This window comes from Oncorhynchus gorbuscha, linkage group LG16 (genome assembly GCF_021184085.1).
Source record: "Oncorhynchus gorbuscha isolate QuinsamMale2020 ecotype Even-year linkage group LG16, OgorEven_v1.0, whole genome shotgun sequence".
Lineage (NCBI taxonomy): Eukaryota > Metazoa > Chordata > Actinopteri > Salmoniformes > Salmonidae > Oncorhynchus > Oncorhynchus gorbuscha.
In genome coordinates this window covers 82,569,562-82,589,512 of record NC_060188.1, presented here as the reverse complement: position 1 = coordinate 82,589,512, position 19,951 = coordinate 82,569,562, and the positions used below count along the sequence as shown (strand labels likewise).

At 45.5% G+C, this 19,951-nt stretch overlaps 1 protein-coding gene across 1 annotated transcript in view; it reads left to right on the top strand.

Annotated features, from left to right (window-relative positions):
* LOC123999847 (mucin-2-like) overlaps positions 1-19,951 on the top strand; it is a 60,125-nt gene that overhangs the window by 10,569 nt on the left and 29,605 nt on the right. Inside the window, exon 2 of the mRNA XM_046305858.1 lies at positions 11,332-16,586. Within this exon, the coding sequence (XP_046161814.1) occupies positions 12,388-16,586 (4,199 nt within the window). The 5' untranslated portion in view covers positions 11,332-12,387. The remainder of the gene's footprint in view (positions 1-11,331; positions 16,587-19,951) is intronic.

Here is a 19,951-nt window from a genome sequence, read left to right as displayed (position 1 = left end):
TTCATGTCGACGGGCCGCGGAGAGAGGTAGGAACCTCTCTAAGGAGGAACCTAGTAAATCTTAAATAATAACAACGGAGAGTTATAACCCGGCTGACATTATTCCGCTGAACACCTTGACTTCTCCTGGCTGCTGTTTTATCTGTTGTCTGCCAATAAAGCTTTCCATGAAAATGTCACATGAGGAAAGGCTTGGCCTCCAGAGTGTGCGAAGCATTAAGAAGCACTGGATTCATTAAACTGTCTGTCAGCGTAAGTTTTGATCTCAGGTCAGTTTGCAGACTGAGTGGGAGGAGAGAAAGCGAGGGAAGGAGGAAGAGGAGGATGAGAGAAACTGAGAGAAAAGATGAGGATAATGGGAGAGAAAGAGAGGATGAGAAAAAGAAGGGTGGAGATTAGGATGTGAGTAAAAAACAAAAAGGACAAAAGGGAGGATTGGCAGATGAAAGACAGAAGGAGGGGTTGGAATTGGGTTGATGTGGAGGAGAATGAGGGGAGGGTAATGGTCCTGCAACGAGTGTAACTTGGGAAACCTTTCAGGGTGAAAGGTGAATGGAAAACTCTCCGAGAGAAGGAACATTGAGGAGATAGAGAAGGAGAAATAGGGAGGATGACCATCACTGTTAAGAAATAGTTTTGATTAAAGTTTGACCATAAACAGGAAAAAAATACAGTAATGGAAAAGTACCCAACTGTCATACTTGAATAAAGTAAAGCTACCTTAATAGAAAATTACTCAAGTAAAAGTGAAAGTTACCCAGTAAAATACTACTTGAGTAAAATAATAAAAGTATTTTGTTTTAAGTATACTTAAGTATCAAAAGTCAATATAATTGCTAAAATATCATCAAGTATCAAAAGGAAAATACAAAATAATTTTAAATTCCTTATATTAAGCAAACCAGACTGCAACATTTTCTAGTTTTACATTTTTTTTACGGATAACCAGGGGCACACTCCAACACTCAGACATAATTTACAAATGAAGCATTTAGGTTTAGTGATTCCTCCATGTAATAGGCAGTAGTCCTGCTAAGCATTTGAAATGTAAATTAGTACTTTTGGGTTTTAGGGAAAATGTATGGAGTAAAAAGTACATCATTTTCTTTAGGAATGTAATAAAGTAATAGTAAAAGTTGTCAAAAATATAAATAGTATAGTACAGACACCCCAAAAACGACTTAAGTAGTACTTTAAAGTATTTTTACTTAAGTACTTTACACCACTGAAAAATACAGCTGTATTATATATACCAGTGAGTTACGCGTCAGAGCCGCCACCGCGGACAGACGCCCACCCAGACCCTCCCCTATAGGTTCAGGTTTTACTGTCACGTTCTGACCTTAGTTCTTTTTGTTATGTTTTTGTTTTTAGTATGGTGAGGGCGTGAGTTGGGTGGGTAGTCTATGTTCTTTTTTCTATGTTGTGGTTTTGTGTTTGGCCTGGTATGGTTCTCAATCAGAGGCAGGTGTTGTTCGTTGTCTCTGATTGAGAATCATACTTAGGTAGCCTTTTCCCACCTGTGTGGTGTTGGTGATTATTTTCTGTTTAGTGTTGTGTGTGAGTACCTGACAGAACTGTTGCGTTTTGTTCTATTTTTGTTTTGCTTCAATGTTCCGGTTTTAATAAACAACATGGACACTTACCACGCTGCGCATTGGTCCGATATTTCCTACTCCTACTCAGAAGAGGAGAATCGTTACAGTTACTGTATGTTCTCAATGCTGCAATGAAAGCATATAAGTCATAAAGACCCGTCCACATCTAGTACGATAATATATAACAATAATACATCCCATTTAGCAGACACTTTTATCCAAAATGACTTACAGTCATGCGTGCATGCATTTTATACATATGGGTGGTCCCAGGAGTGAAATCCAATATCTTGGCATTACAAGGTCCATCTGAGCTACACCACGATAACTAAAACGACAAAAACATCTTTCTAATTCAAGCGGTTGTCTGTCCTCCCACTACAGTGTTTCAAGGCCGTGATAATCATTCATTATTTATAAAGTCCATTCATATCCAACACATTAACTATAACAACAAAATCATTCTTATTCAAGTGAATGACTGTGTCTCCACTGAAGTGTGTTTCAATGTAGCGACGTTGATGTATCATCATTAGCAAGTCTGATACACGCTCCTCAGTGAGTCACATTTAAGCAGATCATCGGTACACAGACACACACCGCAGCGATAACAAGAAAGTAAAACAAGGATGAAATTCTGTGTTCCTCACCCACTAACTAATATAAATAAGTGCAGGAGCCCACGGTTCCTTCCTCATCCCCTTCTTGGGCCCTTCAAGCGTGACTGTAATCATAATCTATCCTAAAAATCATGTTTTTAAAAGGTTGACGGCGGGGGTGTGGAATTGACAAAGATGTTCCTCTTTAAAAAAAAGAAACAAGATATGAAAAAAAGTGAATGTAATTAACCCCCATGGGGTCCCTATTCCCTAAATAACCGCTAACTTGTGAGGCAACACTAACGGTCTCTGGCTCTACAGAGAGACCATCAGACCTCAGGAAACTCAGATGGTCTGAGCCAGGCTTGCCTCTTGTCACAAAGCATCTTGTCACGGCTGGACAATCACAAAAATGTCAATCACTGAAAGGATATGTATATGTCTTGTTTCTGGTATTCTCTCATTTTGTCTAGTTCTGTTTCTCTTTTTCTCTCTCACATACACAATTACACACACACTTACACACACACACACACACACACACACACACACACACACACACACACACACACACACACACACACACACACACACACACACACACACACACACACACACACACACACACACACACACACACACACACACACACACACACACACACACACACACTCTCACACACACACTCTCTCTCTCTCTCTCTCTCTCTCTCTCTCTCTCTCTCTCTCTCTCTCTCTCTCCCTCGCTCTTTGTCAATGCTTCCTCACTCTGTCTTTTTCTCCTTTTCATTACTTCTCTTAAACAAACTTAATCTCCCCTTCTCACGCTTTGTGTGTCTCTCTGTTGACCCTTCTCTTATAATAAAAAAAAACTGGCTACCTCATTACAAACTTCATTATTATGAGGTCATCTCATTATCCAATGGAAATAAATGAGAGGACCACAATATGAACACTAATGCCCTCTCTTTCTCTCTCTCTGTCTTTCTATCTCTCAATTCCATTTCAAGTCATTATAAGGGCGTTATTGACATGGGAAACATAAGTTAACATTGCCAAAGTAAGTGAAGTAGATAATAAACAAAATATAAATAAAAATACGAATTAACAGTGAACATGACACTCATGAAAGTTCCAATAGAATAAAGGCATTTCAAATGTCATATTATGTGCAAATAGTTAAAGTACAAAAGGGAAAATAAATAAACATAAACATGGGTTGCATTTACAATGGTGTTTGTTCTTCACTGGTTGCCCTTTTCTTGTGGCAACAGGTTACAAATCTTGCTGCTGTGATGGCACACTGTGGTATTTCACCCAATAGATATGGGAGTTTATCAAAAATGGGTTTGTTTTCTAATTCTTTGTGGATCTGTGTAATCTGAGGGAAATGTGTGTCTCTAATATGGTCATACATTTGGTAGGAGGGTAGGAAGAGCCGCTCAGTTGCCACCTCATTTTGTAGGCAGTTTGCACATAACCTGTCTTCTCTTGAGAGAAGCCCATCTGTAAATAGCCCAACCAACCAACTACCTACCTCATCCCATATTTTAAAAAATATATATTTTTCTGCTCTTTTGCACATCACTATTTCTACTTGTACATCCTCATCTGCACATATATCACTCCAGTGTTAATTGCTAAACTGTAATTACTTCGCCATTATGACCCATTTATTGCCTTACCTCCTTACTTCATTTGCACACACTGTATACAGATTTTTTATTGTGTTATTGACTGTACGTTTGTTTATCCCATCTGTGTTGTTGTTTTTGTTGCAATGCTTTGCTTTATCTTGTCCAGTTGTAAATGAGAACTTGTTCTCAACTGGCCAAGCTGGTTAAATGAAATATATATATTTTTTAAAGAGCCATGTCTGCCTACTTCGGCCTTTCTCAAAAGCAAGGCTATGCTCATTGAGTCTGTACATAGTCAAAGATTTCCTTAAGTTTGGGTCAGTCACAGTGCTCAGGTATTCTGCCACTGTGTACTCTCTGTTCAGGGCCAAATAGCATTCTAGTTTGCTTTGCTTTTTGTAAATTCTTTCAAATGTGTCAAGTAATTATGTTTTGGTTTTCACATGACTTGGTTGGGTCTAATTGTGGTGCTGTCCTTGGGCTCTGTGGGATCTGTTTGTGTTTGCGAACAGAGCCCCAGGACCAGCTTGCTTAGGGGACTCTTCTCCAGGTTCATCTCTCTGTAGGTGATGGCTCTGTGGGATCTGTTTGTGTTTGTGAACAGAGCCCCAGGACCAGCTTGCTTAGGGGACTCTTCTCCAGGTTCATCTCTCTGTAGGTGATGGCTCTGTGGGATCTGTTTGTGTTTGCGAACAGAGCCCCAGGACCAGCTTGCTTAGGGGACTCTTCTCCAGGTTCATCTCTCTGTAGGTGATGGCTTCGTTATGGAAGGTTTGGGATTCGCTTCATTTTAGGTGACTAGATGGAATTTGTGGTCCTGGCAACAGGACCTTTTTTGGAACACATATTTTTTTCTTACTGAGATTTACTGTCAGGGCCCTGGTCTGTGCAGACGATCTAGGTGCTGCTGTAGGCCCTCCTTGGTTGGTGGACAGAAGCACCAGATCCTCAGCAAACAGTAGACATTTGACTTCAGATTCTAGTAGGGTGAGGCCGGGTGCTGCAGACTGTTCTAGTACCCTCGCCAATTCATTGATATATATGTTGAAAGGGTGGATCTTAAGCTGCATCCCTGTCTCACCCCACAGCCATGTGGAAATAAATGTTTGCTAATTTTAAACGCACACTTGATGTTTATGTACAGTTGAAGTCGGAAGTTTACATCCACCTTAGCCAAATACATTTAAACTCAGTTTTTCACAATTCCTGACATGTATTCCTAGTAAAAGGTCCCTTTGGTCAGTTAGGATCACCACTATATTTTAAGAATGTGAAATGTCAGAATAATAGTAGAGAGAATTATTTATTTCAGCTTTTATTTATTTCATCACATTCCCAGTGGGTCAGAAGTTTACACACACTCAATTACTATTTGGTAGCATTGCCTTTAAATTGTTTAACTTGGGTCAAACGTTTTGGATATCCTTCCACAAGCTTCCCACAGTAAGTTGGGAGAATTTTGGCCTATTCCTCCTGACAGAGCTGGTGTAGCTGATTCAGGTTTGTAGGCCTCCATGCTCGCACATGCTTTTTCAGTTCTGCCCACACATTTTCTATGGGATTGAGGTCAGGGCTTTGTGATGGTCACTCCAATACCTTGACTTTGTTGTCCTTAAGCCATTTTGCCACAACTTTGGAAGTATGCTCGGGGTCATTGTCCATTTGGAAGACCCATTTGCGACCAAGCTTTAAAAAATAGAACTGTTTGGCCATAATGACCATGGTTTGTCCTCCTAACAAAACCATGGTCATTATGGCCAAACAGTTCTATTTTTTTTTGATCACTCCAGAGGACATTTCTCCAAAAAGTACGATCTTTTTCCCCATGAACGTTGTCAAGAATTTCCCTACACTCGCATTAACATCTACTAACCATGTGTATGTGACAAATAACATTTTATTTTATTTTATTCGTGCAGTCTGGCTTTTTTATGGGGGTTTGGAGCAGTGGCTTCTTCCTTGCTGAGTGGCCTTTCAGGTTATGTCAATATAGGACTTGTTTACTGTGGATATAGATACTTTTGTACCTGTTTCATCTAGCATCTTCACAAGTCCTTTGCTGTTGTTCTGGGATTGATTTGCACTTTTTGCACCAAAGTACGTTCATCTCTAGGAGACAGAACGCATCTCCTTCCTGAGCGGTATGACGGCTGCATGGTCCATGGTGTTTAAACTTGTGTACTATTGTTTGTACAGATGAACGTGGCACCTTCAGGCATTTGGAAATTGCTCCCAAGGATGAACCAGACTTGTGGAGGTCTACAATTTTTTCTGACGTCTTGGCTGATTTCTTTGGATTTTTCCATGATGTCAAGCAAAGAGGCACTGAGTTTGAAGGTAGGCTTTGAAATACATCCACAGGTACACCTCCAACTGACTCAAATTATGTTAATTAGCCTATCAGAAGCTTCTAAAGGTACAACCCTAACTCTGTAAGCAAGGGCACCCTCATAGACGTCATCCTGACCAACTGGCCCCCAAATACACCTCCGCTGTCTTCAACCAGGATCTCAGCGACCACTGCCTCATTGCCTGTATCCGCTATGGTGCCGCAGTCAAGCGACCACCCCTCATCACTGTCAAATGCTCCCTAAAACACTTCTGTGAGCAGGCCTTTCTAATCAACCTGGCCCGGGTATCCTGGAAGTACATTGACCTCATCCCGTCAGTTGAGGATGCCTGGTCATTCTTTAAGAGTAACTTCCTCACCATTTTAGATAAGCATGCTCCGTTCAAAAAAATGCAGAACTAAGAACAGATACAGCCCTTGGTTCACTCCAGACCTGACTGCCCTCGACCAGCACAAAAACATCCTGTGGCGGACTGCAATAGCATCGAACAGTCCCCGCGATATGCAACTGTTCAGGGAAGTCAGGAACCAATACACGCAGTCAGTCAGGAAAGCTAAGGCCTGCTTCTTCAGGCAGAAGTTTGCATCCTGTAGCTCCAACTCCAAAAAGTTCTGGGACACTGTGAAGTCCATGGAGAACAAGAGCACCTCCTCCCAGCTGCCCACTGCACTGAGGCTAGGGAACACGGTCACCACCGACAAATCCATGATTATCGAAAACTTCAACAGCTGGCCATGCCTTCCGCCTGGCTACTCCTTCCTCGGCCAACAGCCCCGGCCCCCCCGCAGCTCCTCGCCCAAGCCTCTCCAGGTTCTCCTTTACCCAAATCCAGATAGCAGATGTTCTGAAAGAGCTGCAAAACCTGGACCCGTATAAATCAGCTGGGCTTGACAATCTGGACCCTCTATTTCTGAAACTATCCGCCGCCATTGTCGCAACCCCTATTACCAGCCTGTTCAACCTCTCTTTCATATCGTCTGAGATCCCCAAGGACTGGAAAGCTGCCGCAGTCATCCCCCTCTTCAAAGGGGGTGACACCCTGGACCCAAACTGTTACAGGCCTATATCCATCCTTCCCTGCCTATCTAAGGTCTTCGAAAGCCAAGTCAACAAACAGGTGACTGACCATCTCGAATCCCACCGTACCTTCTCCGCTATGCAATCCGGTTTCCGAGCCGGTCACGGGTGCACCTCAGCCACACTCAAGGTACTAAACGACATCATAACCGCCATCGATAAAAGACAGTACTGTGCAGCCATCTTCATCGACCTTGCCAAGGCTTTCGACTCTGTCAATCACCATATTCTTATCGGCAGACTCAGTAGCCTCGGTTTTTCGGATGACTGCCTTGCCTGGTTCACCAATTACTTTGCAGACAGAGTTCAGTGTGTCAAATCGGAGGGCATGTTGTCCGGTCCTCTGGCAGTCTCTATGGGGGTGCCACAGGGTTCAATTCTCGGGCTGACTATTTTCTCTGTATATATCAATGATGTTGCTCTTGCTGCGGGCGATTCCCTGATCCACCTCTACGCAGACGACACCATTCTATATACTTTCGGCCCATCATTGGACACTGTGCTATCTAACCTCCAAACGAGCTTCAATGCCATACAGCACTCCTTCCGTGGCCTCCAACTGCTCTTAAACGCTAGTAAAACCAAATGCATGCTTTTCAACCGATCGCTGCCTGCACCCACATGCCCGACTAGCATCACCACCCTGGATGGTTCCGACCTTGAATATGTGGACATCTATAAGTACCTAGGTGTCTGGCTAGACTGCAAACTCTCCTCCCAGACTCATATTAAACATCTCCAATCGAAAATCAAATCAAGAGTCGGCTTTCTATTCCGCAACAAAGCCTCCTTCACTCACGCCGCCAAGCTTACCCTAGTAAAACGGACTATCCTACCGATCCTCGACTTCGGCGACGTCATCTACAAAATTGCTTCCAACACTCTACTCAGCAAACTGGATGCAGTTTATCACAGTGCCATCCGTTTTGTCACTAAAGCACCTTATACTACCCACCACTGCGACTTGTATGCTCTAGTCGGCTGGCCCTCGCTACATATTCGTCGCCAGACCCACTGGCTTCAGGTCATCTACAAGGCCATGCTAGGCAAAGCTCCGCCTTATCTCAGCTCACTGGTCACGATGGCAACACCCATCCGTAGCACGCGCTCCAGCAGGTGTATCTCATTAATCATCCCTAAAGCCAATACCTCATTCGGCCGCCTTTCGTTCCAGTACTCTGCTGCCTGTGACTGGAAAGAATTGCAAAAATCGCTGAAGTTGGAGACTTTTATCTCCCTCACCAACTTCAAACATCAGCTAGCTGAGCAGCTAACCGATCGCTGCAGCTGTACATAATCTATTGGTAAATAGCACACCCATTTTCACCTACCTCATCCCCACAGTTTTTATTTATTTACTTTTCTGCTCTTTTGCACACCAGTATCTCTACCTGTACATGATCATCTGATCATTTATCACTCCAGTGTTAATCTGCAATATTGTAATTATTCGCCTACCTCCTCATGCCTTTTGCACACATTGTATATAGACTCCCCTTTTTTTCTCTGTGTTATTGACTTGTTAATTGTCTACTCCATGTGTAACTCTGTGTTGTCTGTTCACACTGCTATGCTTTATCTTGGCCAGGTCGCAGTTGCAAATGAGAACCTGTTCTCAACTAGCCTACCTGGTTAAATAAAGGTGAAATAAAATAAAATTAAAATAAAATAAAAAAGCCATGACATCATTTTCTGAGCTGTTTAAAGGCACAGTCAACTTATTGTATGTAAACTTCTGTCCCACTGGAATTGTGATACAGTGAATTATAAGTGAAATAATATGTCTAAACAATTGTTGGAATAATTACTTGTCATGCACAAAGTAGATGTCCTAACGGGCTTGCCAAAACTATAGTTTGCTATCAAGACATTTGTGGAGTGGTTGAAAAACGAGTTTTAATGACTCCAACCTAAGTGTATGTAAACTTCCAACTTCAACTGTACATGGATTTTATTACGTTGTATGTTTTTTCCCCAACACAACTTTCCATCAATTTGTATAGCAGAGCCTCATGCCAAATTGAGTCAAAAGCTTTTTTGAAATCGACAAGCCTGAGAAGACTTAGCTTTTTTTTTGTCAGTTAGGGAGTGCAGGGTAAATATGTGGTCTGTTGTATGGTCATTTGGTAAAAAGCCAATTCGACATTTGCTCTGAGGGAGGGAGCCTAAATGGGGTGTGGGCATGGTTGACTTGGAGGGGGGGGGGGGTTGATTGGTTTGGTGTGGGGGTGTTGATGCAGGTCCTTTAGGGTCAATGAGAAGGTGGGCACTGCTGCCTTGTTTAGGTGAACCTGGTCGTAAAGGCTATTCAAGTTCTGGCCTGGTGAGCCAGGTAGACATTTGGTTTTAAGGCATAGTTACAGGAAATACTTGCATTTACCCGCTGTATGTTAGCAGGGTGGAGATAAGCACTTGTGCTTTGGGGAAAGTAGAAGAAGCTTTTTTAATATCTTTTTTGAGTGCTGTGGCTGTCCTTTCCTGTTGTGTTATCAGGTTGTTTGTGCCTGTGTGTGTTATTATGTGTCTGGGTGACCCTAGAGAGGGTGCCCTGGGCTTTGGTTTCTTCATTTGTCTGTCCTGCTGTGATGCCGAGGCTATGGTCAGGGTCTAAGGTGGGCTGTTCTGCTGGCTTCTCTGCGGGGGTAGCCAATGCTATAATGGGTTGTTCTCTGTCACATGTCATCGTTCTCACCTTCTCCTCGAGCACTTTCACCTTCTCCTCTAGTGCTCTGTTCTTCTCCTGCTCCTGCTCTTTCTCCTGTTGATGTTGTCTCATCACAGTCCAGAGTCCGGAGTGCAGATATGTCTCTCTTTCCGCTTGGGGTTGTTCATCTGTGGGGTTATATAATGAAGAGATCTGGTCTGACACGCTCGAGGTGGGGGTATCTTTCACAAGAGAGAGCTTATCCTGCTGAGTTAGCTCTTTGATTATGTGAAAGTCCAACTGAAACTGTTTGGGGTTGCCCTGTACCATTACTGTTCCAGACTTGCACAGGTTGACATTGGCTGACTCAGAGTCCTTGTTGTCTAATATCCTAAGTTTCCACCCATCGCTAACACCCCCCCCTTAACAAAGGGGTAGTGTGTTAATATATCACTGCACAGGGGATGGTCTCTGTGGAAGATGAAGTTGCTTATGTTCCCATTTTAATAATAGTCAGCAAAAAGTGTCTCTTGGTTTTCCATAAGGAGCTTCTTTTTGTACTCTTTTCGTGCCTTATCATTTTTTTTGCATCCAAACGGTACTGTATTGTAATGACCTCTGAACAGAGGGAGGGGGCTTCAACGACCTCTGCATTTTGGTGGGGTAGGCTGTGAAACTCTCCTGCCACTGTTGGGCTCAAGGGCTTTGACAACTCTCACTTCACACCACAGTGCTAATTGAAGTTGCAGTCAGATATGTTCTGTCCTAGCATGCTTGGTAGCCTTAACTTAGCATTCAGTTCTTATAAAGCAAAATATAACACTGTAATGTATTTTTTTCATGGCTGTAAAAGTAGCTTCAGACTAAACATTACTTACTCAGTTCCAGGTTGGATGGTGTTTTTAGGTTACTGTTGTTTGCTAGCCAGAGCATTTGCTGTGAAGCTTGGAAATAAGAATCTTTGGTAGTAGGAATCCTTCCAGGAAATGTCGTCCAAAATCAGGTTGTAGGTTTGGAGTTTTGATTTGGAGTGAATGCAATGTTGTGGAGGGTACTATCCTGTATATGTCCTTGTGGAAAAATCCACGTTTATCTAACTCTAAATCTATATTTTTGTAAAAACATCCTGAAAAATGCAGGAGCTCATCTGCTCTCTCTCTCTCTCTCTCTCTCTCTCTCTCTCTCTCTCTCTCTCTCTCTCTCTCTCAAATCTCTCTCTACTCTCTCTCTCTTCTAGTTCTCTCTCTCTCTTTCTCTCTTATACTCTCTCAGAGCTCTCTCTCTCTCTCTCTCTCTATTGCTCTCTCTCTCTCTCTCTCTCTCTAGATAAGGTAAATGCCTGGGGGTGGAGGGGGCGCTGATTACTTATCTTGTCTCATCTCTTGTCTTATCTCTTGTCTGTCTCTCTCTCTCTCTGGTCACCTCAGGAACCTGGGCTATCCTGTTATCCAGCAAAATGAGTGGAAGATGAGTCACTGAGAAGAGGTATCGGAAGAGAAAAAAAGAGAGAGAAAGAGAGAGAGAAAATGTGAGAAAGCAAAAGAGGAATATAGAACATCGTGGGGAGTCACACAACGTCATCCCACTCCTTAGCAATCCAATCTCCCTCCCCATGGGACAATAGTGGGTTGGAAAGGCAAGCCTGCAGATTCATTGATGGGAAGGATGGACAAAGTGTATTCAGGGGAGTCATGCCTATTTGTCGGTAGGTACCGTGCCCCCGTCACGATCTTCTGGGACATTATTAAGACTAAGTTGGAGCTGACTGTACAGTATCCAGGAGTCATGCAACAGAACTGTGTGCCCCGTTCTCACACTCACCGCTCTTTTTGGGGTCTTCACACTTATTTAATGTGAAATGTCCTCTTTTAGAAGAAGATTTTGTATGAGGGAGATCTGAGCCATGCTTTAAGTTGGCACTTGCTCCCATGTTTAACGTGCTGATATCAATTATACATTTAATGTGGCTATATAGAACAGATCTATAAGGAAATCAGGACTCTATGTGGACTAGTACCATAAATAAATGAAGTTCTGTGGACTAAGAGAATCCGGTTCACCCTGAAGACTTATTTTATGAAGTCCATGATACAGTTCTCTCTATCTGTAGTTTGAGCAAAGTACAGACCACCTGGCTTTGGTTACATCTCTCAGGAAGTGAGATATCCAGAGCAACACACACACACCTGAGGAAGGACTAGTCCATTGGAGTGCTGCAGAAGGGGGATGACAGGACAAACAGCACTGCAGTGTGACAGTTATATCCAATCATCTCCATGATCACTCAAACCAACAAGCTACAGCTGTCTCCCCAGATCTGCTTGTTGATGGCACTCCAGCTCAACAAATCCGATAACACCGATAATCCATTGTCATAGAGAATAAATAATAGTCAACAGACAAATTGCAAATATAATTACTCACATCAAACGGCCTGCAGAAACTGTGGATGTCGGGGGAAAGAACAAGACACCACAGGAGACATGGTGAGCAAAGAGACTAATCACTTGGTCACTGGCCAACACACCAACAGCAAGACCACCGACAAGCTGCCTGGCACCATGACAGTGCGCTCAGTGCTGCTGAACCGCGACTCGCCGGATATCGAGAGCCGCTTAAAGCGCCGCCGCAACCGCACCCAGCAGGTCCGCTTCAAAGACCTGGAGGATGGATTGGGCAGCGGGACCACTGGAGCCAAGAGCTACCAGAAGACTGCCACTGAGTGTGACAGCCCCCACCCCTTCCGGAAGAACAGCCCCACAAGCCCCATGGCCCCCCAAGGATGGCTTACGGAGGCCTCGGTGGTGGGGGCAGTCCGAGGGGACATGGCAGACACCATTGAGGTGGTGGCGGCATTTTTGGCTCGGGCGCCCCCTCACCCGCTAACCCCAGGGCCTACGCGCCGCTGCTGGGCACCACCACCATCACCCCCACTGCCGTGCTCACTCACGCTGCCCCTCTCCCGGAGGCAGTGCACTAGCATGGCCATCCAGACCTCCCCCCGCCTCCAGAAGCCCAAGCCCTCCATGCTCTCAAATGTCCGCAGCGTGGGGGACTCGGTGGGGGTGGATGGGGACGACAAACAGGACAACGAACATGATGAGTACTACACTACCCACAACTACCTTTCAGAGCCTGCATCCAGAGATGGAAACGGCCCTGGGTTTAAGGCTAAGCAGGGATTGGTGAACCAAACCCAGTGCCTCAGGACTAGTGAGGCTAGCGCTAGCTCCCTTGCTGTTGGGAATCACATGGACTCTTCCTGGCATAACTCTTCTTGTTTTTCCCCTCCTAAATGCCAGGGGAGTGCAACTCCGTCCCAAGTGAGGAGGAGAAGGCGCATAAACAATGCAATCAGTGACCCAGGAAGGGAGGTGTCCTACTGTACCACTCCAACACAGACGGAGAGTCCCTGTGTCTCCCCTCCTAACACCCCACCTCCCTTGACAGTGCAGCCCTGCACCTACCCACCTCCCTCGACTGTGGGTCCATCCACCTCCTCACCTCCCTCGACTGTGGGACCCTCCACCTCCCCACTTCCCTCGACTGTGGGACCCTCCACCTCCCCACCTCCCTTGACTGTGCAGGCCTGCATCACGCAAACAAAAGCTGACAGTCCCTCCACCTGCCCACCTCTCTCGACTGTGGGACCCTCCACCTCCCCACCTCCCTCGACTGTGGATCCCTCCACCTCCCCACCTCCCTCGACTGTGAAACCCTCCACCTCCCCATCTCCCTCAACTGTGGTACCCTCCACCTACACACCTCCCTTGTCTGTGCAGGCCTGCACCACCCAAACACAAACTGATTGTCCCTCCACCTTCCCACCTCCCTCGACTGTGGGACCCTCCACCTACCCACCTCCCTTGTCTGTGCAGGCCTGCACCACCCAAACACAAACTGACTGTCCCTCCACCTTCCCACCTCCCTCGACTTTGAGACCCTCTATCTCCTCACCTCCTACTGTGCCCTCCACCTCCAAAACTCAGACTGTGCTTCACTATGCCTCCTTACCTGAAACTGTGCAAACCTCCACCCATCCACGTTGTGAAATTCCCCCTCTGGTGGTTCTGCCTTGCGTCTCCCAGAATGAGTCCACCTGTACATCTCCCCCCAGAAAATCTGTGCTTCCTCCGATTGTGCTTCCATCTAAAGCTCAAACCACTCCACATCATACAACACAAACTGAACCTGTTCCACCCTGTACCTCCCTGATTCAAATCAAACTAACATGCACCACCACAACTACAACCAAAGCCTCAATTCCAAATTGGCCCACCCAATCACCAACTCCAATGATAGATCCGGACACAGCCCCAAATTGCCTCGACCCAAAACAAACTCATGTTCTAGCCCCCTACACTGCCCAATTTTGCCCCACTCCAACTCCAACGATAGCCCCCTACTCAGCCCCATCTTTCTCCACCACCTCGACTCCAACTCCAACGATAGCCCCCTACTCAGCCCCATCTTTCTCCACCACCTCGACTCCAACTCCAACGATAGCCCCCTACTCAGCCCCATCTTTCTCCACCACCTCAACTCCAACTCCAACGATAGCCCCCTACTCAGCTCCAACATTCTCTGCCAACCCGACTCCAACTCCGACGATAGCCCTCTACTCAGCTCCAACTTTCTCCACCTCCCCGAATCCAACTCCGACGATAGCCCCCTACTCAGCTCCAACTTTCTCCACCACCCCGACGATAGCCCCCTCCTCAGCCCCAACTTGCCACACCACTCCAACTATAGCCCCCTGCACCATCCTAACACAAACTGCCCCACCCTGCTCCTCCTTAAATAAAGCAGCAATCTACTGCACCTCTCCACCTCCAACTGTGACATTGTGCCACCCAACAACCCAAACCGTCCCTCCCTACATCTCCTTAATTCAGACCATACCACCTGGGAACCCCCCATGTCAGACCATATCCCATGGGAACGCTCCATGTCAGACCATACCCCCTGGGAACCCCCCATGTCAGACCATACCACCTGGGAACCCCCCATGTCAGACCATATCCCCTGGGAACCCTCCATGTCAGACCATACCACCTGGGAACCCCCCATGTCAGACCATACCCCTGGGAACCCCCATGTCAGACCATACCCCCTGGAAACCCCCATGTCAGACCATACCCCTTGAACCTCCCATGTCAGACCATATCCCCTGGGAACCCCCATGTCAGACCATACCCCCCTCCCATGTCAGACCATACCCCCTGGGAACCCCCATGAACCCCCCATGTCAGACCATACCCCTGGGAACCCTGGGAACCCCCATGTCAGACTATACCCCCTGGGAACCCTCCATGTCAGACCCACCTGGGAACCCCCATGTCAGACTATACCCCTGGGAACCTCCCATGTCAGACCATACCCCTGGGAACCCTCCATGTCAGACTATACCACCTGGGAACTCCCCATGTCAGACCATACCCCCTGTGAACCCACCATGGGAACCCTCCATGTCCCATGTCAGACCATACCCCCTCCATGTCAGAACCTCCTCCCATGTCAGACCATACCCCTGGGAACCCTCCATGTCAGACTATACCACCTGGGAACCCCCATGTCAGACCATACCCCTGGGAACCCCCCATGTCAGACCATACTCCCTGGGAACCCCCCATGTCAGACCATACTCCCTGGGAACCCTCCATGTCAGACCATACCACCTGGGACCCCCATGTCAGACCATACCACCCTGCTTCTCCCAACCTCCAGTAGTTCCTTCCTACTCTGCCCACATTCAAATCCAAACGATAAAATACTGCTCCTCTCCCTCTAACATTGTAAAAAGCTGCAACTCCCCACCTCCAATGGTAAAATCCTACCATACACTTCCAACGGGTCCATCTTGTGCCACACCCACAAAAACTGTGCCCCTCTATGCTTCCACATTTCGGCCTGCGCCCCCCTACACCCCCCCACCTCAGGCCCAACACTGCAGCACTCAGGACAGGAGGGTGATAGAGTGGGAGTGTAGAGGGGAGAGAAGGATACTTCCACCGCCACCCCCGCCACCTCCCCCATACACCCCACGCAAAGAGGGGGTGAGCTGTACCTCAGGCCCAGGCCACCGGGCGCCCCTACTCAGGCGAGCGAGTGAGAAGGAGAAGTCAGGGAGATCAGGGTCACCTGTGCACTGTCCCCGAGCCTGTTCTCTGAAACACAGAGCTCAAACACCCCCGGAGGTCCCTCTGAAGGGGAACCAGGGAGACCATGGTTCCTCGCCAACCAAGGCCGTCCCCAGACCCACCTGCCTGGGCCAGGCTCAGGCTCAGCTGGGGGCTCAGATTGGTGCCCTCCATAAGATACTCTGCTCTGGGCCCAACACCCCCAACAGCCAGCACGCTTTCCCCCCCGGCCAGTACCCCTCCGGGGGCTGCTCTGGCTCTGGAGGGGGCTCCTCGGTCGGGCCCCTGACCTCCATCCAGGCAGACACACTGAGGCAGGTGCAGGAAATCTTGGGGGGGCTGGTGTCAGGGGCCAGGAGTAAACTGGATCCCACCTGGGTGGCAGAGAAACTGATGGGCCCCAACGGGCCCCTGCACGACATCCGCAGCCTGCAGACCCAGCTGCACAGCCTGGAAGGGGTCTTGGAGACCAGTCAGAATACCATCAAGGTACTGCTGGACGTTATTCAGGACCTGGAGAAGAAGGAGGCTGAGAGAGATGGGTGAGTGAGTCCCACTGAGCCAACACAGATCATCGGCAATTACCTTTTTGTTCCCAATTAGTGCTCTGAATATGACCTGACAAATTAAAAATAAAGGGCGATGACCATGAAAACTCAGGACCATACATAATGCTTGCTTGGGGACAGTATTATAATTATACAGACGCGTATATAAGCCATGCTTCCCTCAAAAATGGACCAAGAAAATAATTGATCTTTCGTCCAATTCACAAGATGCTGATTATATCTCACCAGAGAAAGCATCCGAGGGAAGAACAGCGGCCCTCTGTTCCTGTATGTGTAGCCCATCTATCTGATGATGTCTGGAAAATAGTATTACTTTGTTGCCGCCCATGGCATTGAATGCAAGGGAAACCAATGAGCATTTGGCCTGCTTTGTTCCAAAAAGTATCAAATAAAAGCCAATCAGTGTTGAACTAAACTGAGCGAGCTCAAATGTGAATGGCTCTGGCTCACCCCCCGCCAAAAAAATGTCAAGGGAAGTCAGTTTGGATTTTTCTTCACATCAATCACATCACATCAAAAACTTGAATTGTTGCATCTCATTGTGTTGTCCTCTGGTGGCTAGCTAGCTAGCTAAAATTGGTCATTCCTGCATTAGATGGAGATAGGATTTTGAATTGTGGTGTTACTTAATTCTACGTACTGGCCAATGATTATAACAGTGACTGATCCAACCATAAATTCATACATTGTGCCCCTTGCCTGAGATGATGGAAGTTCAATATGTAGCTAGATGTAGTAGGCTAATGTTAACTAGCTGGCTCATCTAGCATGCCAATGAAAGGAAGTTAGGCTAGCGAGCAAGAAGTTAGGCTAGCGAGCAAGAATTTTAAACAGGTAACTAGGACAAAAAAACTAAAAGCGTGAACTGTATGACCGAGTCATAGACCGTTTCGGCAGCATGAAAGAGAGGAGGATGGTATTGGCATTTCTCTATGTGCACACACACAGGCACACACACATATACACACACAAACAGACACCGACAGAGAAATCAGTACCATGGACAGCCACATAATTTTTAGCTTACATTGATTTTACTAAATCGATTTTGGGGTATTTTAGTTGTCACTGTATTAGACTCAGGACCATACATAATGGTAGGTAATTTGTAGGTAATTTGATGATGTTGAAATGGTGCTGGAATAGTGGAGGCAGCTCTTGTATTCTTTGCGAATTCTCTGTGGTTCTAAATCAATAGTTGTTAGGTGGTTTGAAAATGTTGGAAACATTAACTTGCTTGACCATACTGTAGGTTATCTAACAGTTTGTTACATGCAATATGCTTTGTGGACTTCACCGGGCAGATGTTGCTCTCCGGTTTTGTGAAAAAGCACAGGTGTGGTTGAATTTATTCTGCCACTGTGTCTTCTTATTGTCTCGGCCTTAGACCTATGTATCCCGGTGGCAAGGCATATGAATTAACAGGTTATAGAGCAAACAAAGCAATTATCACAACACATACTGTCGGTTGTCATATGGCTATTTTTTCCAGGCTTGGCTTCCCCAGTGATGTTACCCTCTCACCGCTACTGTAATTATATAAGCCTAACAGAATTCCGAGAACAAAAATGCTATTTAATTGGTTACTTTAAAGATAGAGGAGGAAAAAATTAAGAAAACTGAAGAATGGTTAGTGGAATTATAGAAAAGGTAAGGATAAGAATAAAGAAATGCCTCGAAGCACAGAAACACAAAGAACAAGAAAGTAAATGTCACACATAAATGCTCTTAGCTCTGCTTTGAGAGGTTATTGTTTGTGCAAAGATTTGTCCAATGTGAAAATTAATCAGCCCCAGAGTATACAATGTGATCATAGCTTGGCACGACAACATTTCCTTTCTCATTCTGGAATCAAATCGAGGGTTATTGTTGGTAGCTGTCACTCCTCGGGTGATGATAGAAAAACCAACAGCATGCAGCCCTGTTATAATCCAGCATGTGTTGTGTTATTCATATTACAGATGGATGTTTGTTTTGGTTGAGCTTTCCTGTTCTACCGCCCATCTATTTATAGGCCAACCCCAGCATGGTGAGGCTGTAAATACTTTGGGCGGACAGAATGAAATGTACATTTGGTAAAAATGAGGAGGAGAGGAGAAGCAGGGAGGGTGTGAGGAGATGCCAGATGAGAGAGAGAGAGAGAGAGATTAAATCCAAATGATGAAATCCATCACGTCAACAAGTCAAAACTTTTCTCATATTCCCAACCAAAATTTCAAAACTTCAAATGAGAAATGAATACGCACATTATTTATTTATTTGTAAAAAAACATTTCGGGGGGGGGGGCTACACATCATTTCTATATAATTTCCTCATTGCAATGGGCGGCAATAGCGATCAGTGCTGATGGTGAGGTCATGCGGGTGCAGGCTTTGGGTTTAGTTGCGGCACAGGCTCTTAGTGTAAACCCTTTATGATTCTCATCAGCACTTTAATTAATCTACTTCCCACATTTCTAAGCTATTTACGGATTTTTCCACCGTCGGTATCATACCAACATGGTAGATCAGAGGAGGGGGGAAAACTCCTGGAGAGAAGACATACATGTGGTCTATGGAGGAAAAAGTCTGTAATCATGAACGGTGTAATCACCAATGTACTGTGGTTGCGAATGTGAATGCCTGGGTGGGATAACATATTTCAGCCTGGTCTCATAGACGAGACTTAACATAGTAAATGTAAATCCAGGACACTCAAATGAACCTTAACCCTTTTAACTAACCCTTCCCCTAACCCAAACCGTTTAACCTAACTCCAAAACTTAACTCTAACCTTAACCCTAACCCTAACCCTAACCCTTAACCATATCCCCTAGCCTAGCTAACATTAGTCACCAAGCTAGAATTTGTATAAGGCAAATGTATAGCAACCCAAAGGTTTCAAGATCGAATCTCATCACGGACACCTTTAGCATTTTAGCTAATAACCAACTCCTAAACATAACCCTAACCCCTAAGGTTTTGCAAATCGTAACACATTGTATGTTTTTCCAATTTCATAACATATTGTATGTTTTGTAAATTCATAACATTACAAAATGGGTAATGGACATACACAAATTAATACATACACTACCATTCAAACGTTTGGGGTCACTTAGAAATGCCCTTGTTTTTGAAAGAAAAGCACATTTTTTGTCCATGAAAATAACATCAAATTGATCCGAAGTACAGTGTAGACATTGCTAATCTTGTAAATGACAATTGTAGCTGGAAACAGGTGATTTTCTATGGAATATCTACATAGGCGTACAGAGGCCCATTATCAGCAACCATTACTCCTGTGTTCCAATGGCACGTTGTGTTAGCTAATCCATGTTTATCATTTTAAAAGGCTA